The 10,541-nt window shown below is 39.2% G+C and overlaps 1 protein-coding gene across 1 annotated transcript in view; it reads right to left on the reverse strand.

Moving 5' to 3' along the window:
- Nucleotides 1-9,184, reverse strand: part of CPB1 (carboxypeptidase B1) — a gene marked incomplete at its 5' end in the record, with an annotated part of 39,852 nt that extends 30,668 nt beyond the window's left edge. The window contains 3 exons of the mRNA XM_082654617.1: nucleotides 1,077-1,201; nucleotides 8,930-9,005; nucleotides 9,114-9,184. Of these exons, the coding sequence (XP_082510743.1) occupies nucleotides 1,077-1,201; nucleotides 8,930-9,005; nucleotides 9,114-9,184 (272 nt within the window). The remainder of the gene's footprint in view (nucleotides 1-1,076; nucleotides 1,202-8,929; nucleotides 9,006-9,113) is intronic.
- Between the last annotated feature and the right edge of the window lie 1,357 nt (nucleotides 9,185-10,541).

Here is a 10,541-nt window from a genome sequence, read left to right on the forward strand (position 1 = left end):
CTTGAATGTTCAAGACTGGTGTGTGAGATTGTCTCTTTGCTCCTTGCTGATCCACTTTCTGGAGGAAAAACTCTGCTTTAGACTAAAGACCTCATTTCCTCCCTCCCTCAAATGCAGATTGAGGGAGGTTCTAAGCCTTAACATGTAGTCTGTTCTCTACCTAGACTATGATTTTTCATTGTCTTTGTTTGGCTAACTCCTCGTCTTTTAGTTCTCAGCTGAAACCTCCTTTCCTACTATGGCCCTCCGTGATCCCTAGACTTGATCTATTCCCCTGCAATTCCAGCTCTTTACTCATCTTGACATCTGTTACACATATTGTAATTCTTTGTTCATTTTCCTCTGAAGGGGATGGGCCCTATCTATTTTTTCAGCATTTGTTATATGTAGATGCTCACTATCTATTTGTTGCATCAACAGATGGACAACTGTCTCCACTTAGAGGACATTCTCATCTTAAAAGGCTTAGATGGATCAGTGCGGTATTTGGGGAAGATTCATGGAGTGATCAGCTTAGCCAACTCTACTCTAGGCCTTTGGGGAACCACTTTCCTTTCTTTCAGTCCTTCTCTCCATGCCTTCTCCTACCATTAGAGATAGTTGGGGACTTTGGGAGGAAAAAGGAGAGAAGGACCACTCAGTCTGACTCTAGTCTGGTCCTTAATCTAAAGGAGCATGAAGAACCCTCATGGCTCACAATAGGTCTGGTGATCACCTGGCAAGAAGACTTGATATGATTTGGGACTAAAACTGTGTTGGGCTGATAATAGAATATCCATCGGTTTGGACTTTAGTCTATATATCACTTGTAAACCAGTAGCAGGTCAAATATCTGGCTAAAGAGTTGGGATTCAAGAGTCAAACCTGTTTTTATTAGAGCAATAACTAAACACAAAATCTACCAGACTTGACATCTTAAGACTTGGAATTCAGGGCCAGCTCTGCCATGACCTATTTGTGGGGCCCTGGGGAAGCCATTATCTTGGTCTTATTTTTATCTTCTCAGGCTTTTTTTGGAGACCAGGATGAGAGCATACATGAGAGAGAATTTTCATAACTATAAAACATAAACTTACTCGTATTGTAGTTCATTCTGCTTCAGAAAGTCTTCCACAGTGAAAGTATCTTCTGCTTTAACACGGAAGTCAGCTGTACTGTGAGGTTTGATTTGTGTGACAGAATCTGGTTTCCAGAAGTCAATCTGAATAAGGAATAAGATGTATTGTACTGGACGCCTATAATTCAATGGGCGAATTATCACCAGCAAGCACACTATTGCTGTACTCCAGGGAGTTATTTTCAGACTCAAATTATCCATGAAATCTCTTAAAAATCTCTCCCTTGAATGAATAAGAGTTGCGACCAAGCAGTTAGATGTCAATAAAAGTGTTTACACATACATACATAGCATTAATTGATTATGAACAAGCATGAAGAGCATATAATTATCTCCCATAATGCTAGTTAATGGCAGTATTCTATAACTGCTCTCTTCTATTTATTGATTTTCTAGAACAGTTGCTTATTGTGATAGCAATGTTTGTGGTAGTGGATGCATGTGCTGAATGAATGATGCTGAATTAACTGGAGCCACAAAATTTAAAAGCGAGAAATTGAGCTTTCTCTTACTTTTTAATGGACTCATTTTATCAGTTTATCTTGGAACTCAGTGCTATACAAGTCATAGTAATGTGTGGAGCCAAGAACATCCCTGACCTGTGGGGGATCCATCAGGGAGGAAAAATGTATCTTTCCACAGTGGTTATGTTGGAACCATGGCCAGAAACAAAATATTCTTGAGGATCCAATAATGTGCTGACATTTTCATTTGTTCAATTATTCATCAGCTATTACTGAGGACCTACTATGTGCTAGGCTCTGTGCCTGAGACTAGGAATACACTAGTGAGCAAATCAGACATGGGGAGATTTTAGAGGAAATTGTGCACAAAAGTAGTATGACATATTTGATAATTCTAATGTTTTTCTTTGTGGATGTGTGGTTTCAGATCTCCTTTTTCCTTGGGAAAATATTAACCAATGACATTCCGCCTCTCACAGGTCTCTGTTTTTCTGTTCTTTGCTTGAGCTGAGTAAAGGCCTAGAAACCTGAGGTGACCCTGACATTGGATCTTTCTCTGCCCTGTTTCTCACTCAATACCTGTTTAGATATTTATGAGCTAGTCTCAGGATGGAGATATGACAGGTGGTGGTACTTAGGACCATTGCTTTGGAACTTAGAAGGGAGTTTGGGCACACTTAGAGGTTGTGAAATAGAAACTGATGATGTAAGATAATAAGATGACTCAATTTTAGATATACCTGTGGAGAATCCAGGTGCCTATATCCTGTCCTGGTAATCTTCAAACCTCTGTAGATGTCTAGAGGGTACTGAATCATGAGTCAGGGTCATAGGGAAGGTCAGGGGAATGGGAGGCAGGGACATTAGGATTACACAGGAGGGATTCCAGAAGAAATAGTGTGAGTATGGTTGTCACTAAGGTATTGGAAAGAGAGAGTACTGATAATTTGACAAGGATTGGCTGCAGAATGTGATCTATTGAGTCAAAGATGAGAGGATAAAGGTGAGAGGTTAAAAGATAGTGGAGGGGGACTTCCCTGGTGGTCCAGCGGTTGAGAATCTGCCTGCCAGTGCAGGGCACGTGGGTTTGATCCCTGGTTGGGGAACTAAGATCTCACATGCCAAGGAGCAACTAAACCTGCATGCTCTAGAAGCCCGCATGCCTCAGCTACAGAGAAGCCTGCACGCTGCAGTGAAGAGCCCGTGAGCACAGCGAAGATCCTGCGTGCTGCAACTAAGACCCAACACAGCCAAATAAATAAATAGATAAATATTAAAAAAAAAAAAAAGGAGTGGAGGAAGTATAAAGGCTTATCATGATAAAGACAGAGAAAGCAAGGGCTGGTGATGAATTCTAGTTAGCCAGCATTGTAAAGAGAAGGGCCATGAAGACAAGCACATTATAGGAGAAAGCATATTTTTAAAAGTTAACTCTGAATTTGTGTTCTTAATAAATGCCTGTCATTCCACGGTGGGATGGGAGAGGGAGGTGTATCTTTATTACAGACACAGAGGTTTAGAATTGGTAAAGCACATAAAGTCCTCCAAGCATCTGTAGGCAACTTGACAGCGCCCCACTCATACTTAACACTGGAGCCTTTTAGCGTGCTCAGGAGACTCCCCACTGCCAAGATGTGCATCTCTGTGCTTGAAAACTCCCCCAAACTGGAAAAAGCCTAACAGCTCGCAGCAGGCAGGAGGTGCCAAAGAAATAACTCTTTCCAGAGAAGTGCTTAACCAATGACCCTAGCAAGTTGATGTCTAAATATTCCAAATCTGTCATTTCTCAGGTGGGATAATTTTTTTTTTTTTTTTTTTTTTGCGGTATGCGGGCCTCTCACTGTTGTGGCCTCTCCCGTTGCGGAGCGCAGGCTCCGGACGCGCAGGCTCAATGGCCATGGCTCACGGGGCAGCCGCTCCGCGACATGTGGGATCTTCCCAGACCGGGGCACGAACCCGTGTCCCCTGCATCGGCAGGCGGACTCTCAACCACTGCGCCACCAGGGAAGCCCAGGTGGGATAATTTTGATGCCTGTGGTTTGCACCCTTTCCTGGAATTTCTCTGTAGGATTAAGCTCTAGTCATCCTCTGTGATAGCTGGCTTAATAGTGCCCCTTTTGTTTGCTGCCCTCCCTTCTTTGTATCACTCCTCACTTGTCTACCCAGGCTCCCTGTACTTTCCAAATGAAATCTTTGCCCTTGAATCTTTGTCTAAGGGTCTGCTCTGGAAGAACCTACATTAAGATGGTAGCTTCCCACTTAGAGTGACAAATACCTGCACAATATCCTTGGTGATGGTTCTGATACAATCCTGAGTATACCTAGTACTACTTCAGAACAGCCTAATTGCCTTTTGATGGTTTTCCTTCTGATATTAAGTTGAAAGTTGCCTTCCCTAATCGTCTAACCTCTTGTACAAACGTTTGTCCTGGTTCTGCCAAATATTGGGAGAAATATATATATATATATATATATATATATATATGTAATTTCTCAACCCCATTTAAGAATATATATATATATATTTTTAAATGGGGTAGAGAAATCTCATAAGCATGTTTGACAGAAGACTTGCAGACCTAACCTGAGGTCCTGTAAAAACTCTCCTTTGACAAGGAGAAAATTGGTCAGCAAACATACCAACATCCAACACTATGGAGTCCGGCAAATATGATGCAGACTTAGTAACCTGTAGTTAGTCCCCAGTTCTTAGGAGAAACAGAGCCAAAAATCAGGAGCAACATTATAGCCTTATAGATGTTTACAGTGCATTAAGTATGGTCACAAATAATGAACTTAAAATATTGGTACAGGGAGATAAATATAAATTTCGGTAATTACCAACACTTTGTGAATGAGATCTATGTTTAAAATATGGAAGTGGAGTAAAATATGTGATATGAGATATGGGGAATTGAATTATTATATGTAAAGGATTTATAAAACTAAGGTTATAAAATTATAAATCCAGGAACCTGAGTGACAACCATTTGTTGGAAGATAAAGGAATATCTTTAAGTGATACCACTGTGGGAATGTCAACTTAATCAGCCAGCTGGCTAATATTTAAAGAGTCTTTCCTAAAATATATTACAAAACCAGCACAAAAGCAAGTAGTGTATTCACCTTAAATTCTTTTGGGAAAAAGAAGGATTCATAAAAGAATAAATACTTGTGTTGGGGAATTTTGGTTCTTCACAAATTTACACAAATTTGTTTCTTCACGTTACGTTTGACTATGAGTTGAGCATATGATAGACTCTTCCTTTATCTTGATGGAATTTTCCTTTCTTGTTGGAAGAGGAAATGACTTCTACTCTAGGCCTAGTTCCAGACAGCAGGGAGAAGCTTACAATCATAATGGAAGTGTTGGGAACATTGGAAGACTGTAACCAAGTTACCTTGGGCATGCACCTGAAACTACAGAAACAGAGTTCAAGAAAGTACTGAGAAAAGAGAATAGGTTTTGTGGGGAATGTCTCCAATAAAGGAACAAGGAGATAAAAATGAAACCCTTCCTATACAATTACATATGGAAAGAGGGAGGCTGCTAGAGTCCATTGTGGTCACAGGTCTCTCCAATACATTCAACTTTTAAAAGGACATGTTCAAAAGCAAGGAGGAAGGACACACGGCCAAGGATGAATACAAAGACTAGATGCCCTTGTAATGATCTTATCAGGAAGGCTACAGTCCAGAATATGCTGCACTTGCAAGATTGCTAAGGAGAGTAAAACTTCCTTTTTTTTTTTAACATCTTTATTGGAGTATAATTGCTTTACAATGTTGTGTTAGTTTCTGCTTTATAACAAAGTGAATCAGCTATATGTGTACATATATTCCCATATGTCCTCCCTCTTGCATCTCCCTCCCACCCTCCCTATCCCACCCCTCTAGGTGGTCACAAAGCACCGAGCTGATCTCCCTGTGCTATGCGGCTGCTTCCCACTAGCTATCTATTTTATATTTGGTAGTATATATTAGTCCACGCCACTCTCTCACTTCCTTCCAGCTTATCCTTCCCCCTCCCCGTGTCCTCAAGTCCATTCTCCACCTCTACGTCTTTATTCCTGTCTTGCCGCTAAGTTCTTCAGAACCATTTTTTTTTTTTAAATTCCATATATATGTGTTAGCATACGGTATTTGTTTTTCTCTTTCTGACTTACTTCACTCTGTATGACAGACTCTAAGTCCATCCACCTCACTACAAATAACTCAATTTCGTTTCTTTTTATGGCTGAGTAATATTCCGTTGTATATATGTGCCACACCTTCTTTATCCGTTCATCTGTCGATTAAAAATCTCTTTTTCAATCATGTTGGAAATAAAATGAATAAAGAAGAAACACGCAGTCTCACTGCTTGGAGCTAAAGTATGTTTGCAGCTGGAAGAGAGGAAGTAGCCAGATTGACCTCTTGTTTGGCTTTTGTCTTTTCTAAGGAGTTTTATACTATCTCTTGTTTTTTCTACTTCTACTGAGAGATGAAATTACCATAAGTAAAGAAATTTTCAAATATTATGATTTTAGCAGAAAAACCTTCTTTGGAAAGAGAACATTGAGGCCCAGGATAGATAAGCAGAGAGGGGATTAGTCTGGTAATGTAAATTGCATTCAAAATCCTGGATCTAATGACAGTAATGATAACAAACGCTTACATAGTTTTTACTGTGTAAGTTCTTTCTGAGTACTTATATTAATTCTTTTAAATCTCACAACAATCCTGTAAGGTAAATGCTCTTATTCTCCTTATTTGACAAATGAGAAAGTTGAGACCCGGAGAGGCATCCAAGGTCCAGCTAGCAAGTGGTAGAGCCAGGAATCGAACCCAGGAAGTCTGAGTCCGGATTCTCTGCTCTTGGCCAACAGAAAATGCTGAATTTTAGGTAACTAAAAAAATACTGAGGATGTGATTGCAGAACTTTCTCAGCAATCTTGGAGGAATCAGAGCTTGAAGGGATCACTGAGGAGTGGAGGGGGCATGTCTTGGATTTTGTGAACAGGAAGACACGTGAATACCAGGAGCGGGAGCTCCAGGGGCCTGGCATGGATACTGGCAAAGTAAACTGGAAGCAGATGGACTGTGAATATTCAGAAAAGGAAGCCATGATCCTTGGGAGCCAGCACGGTTTAAAGCAAGAATAAGTCAAGCCAAAAAAAAGAAAAAAAAAAAAGAATAAGTCAAGCCCAATTAACTGCATGTTATTCTTGAAAGAGACCACTAGCCTGATAGGATGCTGAATCTGGATCTTAGCAAAGCTTTTGACCAAGTCTGTGCATTTATATTCTTCTTTACAAGCTGGAAAGCACAGTGTTAGCTGTAGGTAACACCACAGTAACTTGGGTAGTAGAGCAAACTAATCCAAGGAGAGTTGGTTAATGAACCACTTTCAGTGCTTACTTAACACTGTGTCTGGCATATTGGAGCCTCATGATAAATAGGTATTAAATGAATGAACCATGAAGGGTGCCTCTAATTCTGTGCTGACCCCTGACTTACTTAATGTTTTTCCTTTATCAGTGACAAAGATAAAAGTCAAGAAGGCATGTTTATCAAACTTGCTGGTGATACAAACTTAGGGCAAAGAATTATTTGGATGAGTGAGTTAATTTTTAAAACTGTCTCAATATGCTATCAAGATAATTTTTAACAGAGTAAATCTAAAGTCCTGCATTTAGGTTAAAAAATCAATTAGGCAAGTATAGAAGGAAAATACCTTGCTTGAGGGTGATTCATGTGAGAAAAAAATAGCCTAATAGTTTTGATCGGCAATAGGTGTTCTGTAAGCTAAGAGCATTCTAACTGTTCAAGGTGCTGAAAAGAATCTTAGGCCCCATTAATAAGTGTCTGCTTTACAAATGAAAGCAGGCAATGGTCCTACAGTATGTATTAATCAGAGCACACCTGGAGGTCCATTGTCAATTCTGAGAGCTGCATTTTAAAAAAGAAATATAGACAGAAAGATTGAGCTATATTCAGAGGTGACCAGAATGATCAGTGCTAAGAGAAATGATGGAAGGCCTGGAAAAGATAAATCTTAGAAGTGAGACAGTATTTGACTCAGCTAGGTCCAATGGGTCAAAGATAGAGAAGGTAGCTTTCAGCTCAGTATAACGATTAAAATCATTTGTAAGGGCTTCCCTGGTGGTGCAGTGGTTGAGAGTCCGCCTGCCAATGCAGGGGACACGGGTTTGTGCCCCGGTCCAGGAAGATTCCACATGCCGTGGAGCGGCTGGGCCCGTGAGCCATGGCCGCTGAGCCTGCATGTCTGGAGCCTGTGCTCTGCAACGGGAGAGGCCGCAACAGTGAGAGGCCCGCGTACCGCAAAAAAAAAAAAAAAAAAAAAAAAAAAAAGATTTGTAAGGCAAATTTGCTACCTTGAAAAAGCAGTATTCCTACTATTCTCGGAAATACTCAAACAGTTTTTATCAGGGCTAGTAACCAGGGATGCTGTTTCCACTGAGGAAGTTCAAATTTGAGTGGAAGGCTGCAGTAGATGACTTTATATTATCTTTCAATTCTAACCTTCTGAATTTGTTTCAGATTATGACACTCTTTACCTTCTTTTTTCCTCCACACCTTAAAAGCTAAAAAGATAACTATAGAAAGATAGATGGTTGGATGGATAGATAGATACTTAGGAGCTAGTAGAATATTTTGGTTTCTGTATTCATGAAAAGACAGCATTAGATCAAGTAAACTATTGTGGTCAGCAATAGCTTCCTGACACACTATATATATAAAATTAAAACTGTCAGTTTTCATCCCATATACAGTGAATTTTTTAAAATAAAGTAGCCTAGAGATTTTGGTTTCTTGAAAGTAAAATATGAAAATCACTCCTGGCTTTTTACCTTCTTTACCTCCTTCATGCCATATCATTAAGAGGGCCTGAATCAAGGTCATGAAAACTCAAGCTGTTTGATTTGGAATGAAAGAAAATCAAAGAGAACAGATGATACATGGGATGTGGAAATGAATATCAAGTTGGACAAAAGCCCAGTTTTTCTGTAATATCCAAGCTCATCATTTTTCTCTTTTGCCTTAGAAGGGAAGTTACTGTACATTAAATGTTCTATGACCTTTGCAACAGTTTCAGCTCATTCAGTTGTCATGCTCTGGAAGCTGTTTAAAAGTTACCCTGGATTTATAATAGGGCTTATGGCAATCTAATTTAGGCAGAAAAAGAAGGCATGGGGGCACTAAATGTTTTTCAAGTTTTTATTTCTTGCTACAAAAGCGCTATAGTTAATATTTCATGTCATTCTTCCTTTGATGGAATCATAGTGTAATCTAAGATTTTAAAATAAGTGTGAAGGAAACCCTATAGCATAGAATTGTTATTTACCTGCCTGGTGCTGGCCAACTCACGGAGTAAGTTGATGTCATTTTCATTTTCAACACTGACACGGAACACCTTCTCCCTGAATGGTGAAATACAGAGGAAGGAGAGAAAATTTAAAATTGGGTAATGTGTTCAAATTTTTTGGCTAGCAAAGAAGTGCTTCTCATTTAAGGTGTCAGTCACTTACCCTTCAAAGTGCTCACCAGAATTGTGAGCAGAGGCTAGGGTCACAGTCACGAGAATCCAGAACGCCAACATTGTGCCTGATTAGGTCTTTTGGTGGGTTTCACCTGCTTTTATAATTGGGGTGTTCTTTGTTTACTTCTCCGGATTGCAAATAGGCACTATCAAGTCTTGATTAAAGGTTTTCCTGGCATTGTTGCCCTGGTAGCTGCGTAAAGTCTGCGAGTATATCTCTCTTAACACCTGTGGAAACAGCAAATAATCTGAAGTTCAGCCTGTCTGATTTGGATGTCAGACCTAGAATAGTCTGGAGGTAAAGGAGTTTTAAATAAAATCTATTTTATAGCCTTTAACATTTTTTTGATTTGAGAATTATATAGAACAAAGTCTACAGAATTTGACATCCCAGTCAAGGTGTAGAACATTTTCATCAGCCTAAGAAGTTCCTTTGAGCATCTCTCCAGTCTATTTCTGTACTCCCCTCAGGCAACCACCATTCCCATTTCTAGCTGCATGCGTTAATTTTGTCTGTACTAAAACTTCATATAAATGAGGTCATATGGTATATAGTTCTTTGTGTCTGGCTTCTTTCATTCCAGATAACACTTTTGAGATTTATTAGTGTTTGTTTGTATTATTGGTTTGTTCCTTTTTATTAACGAGTGGTATTCTATTGTATACCCCAGTTTATTTTCCTGTTGGTGGATATTTGATTGTTTCCAGTTTTGTGTCATCATGAATAAAGCTGCAATAAACCTTGTATACAAGACCTTTTGTAGATACATGATTTCATTTTGGAGGGAGGTCAATATAAGAATGGAACTGCTAAACAATAATGTAGGAGGGTTTCACACTATTAAGATTCTGCCAAACATTTTTCCACAGTTGTTGTATCATTTTAAGTTTCCCCCAGTATCTAGTTGCTCTGCATTCTCCCTAACATTTTGGTGTTATAGTCTTTAATTTTGGTAATTTTAGTGAGTGTGCAGTGGTATCTAATTGTGGTTTTAATTCATATTTCCCTGATGCCAATGACATTAAACATCTTGTAATGAATTCTTTGGCCATTTGTAAGTCCTCTTTTGTGAAGCATCTATTGAAGTCTTTTGCCTTTTAAAAGAAGTTAATTGTTTGCCTTTTTATTATTGTTTTTCTTTTATAATTTGGGTCTTTTACATTTTTTCCCAAGAAGTCTTTGACTATCCCAAGGCCTCAAACATACTTGCCTATGTTTTCTTATGGGAGCTTTGTAGTTTAGGTCATTATGCACAATGTAAGTTACGGATCAACACATTTAAAAAAACATGGGTATCCAGTAGATCCAGTACTATTTGTTGAGAAGGCTTTTCTTTCCCCATTGAATTACAGTCGATGTCTGTGTCAAATTCATTTGGCCGTATATGTGTGGGGTAATTTCTGGATTTCATATTGT

The sequence above is a fragment of the Grampus griseus genome (assembly GCF_964374135.1).
Source record: "Grampus griseus genome assembly, chromosome: 5".
In the NCBI taxonomy this organism is placed as follows: domain Eukaryota; kingdom Metazoa; phylum Chordata; class Mammalia; order Artiodactyla; family Delphinidae; genus Grampus; species Grampus griseus.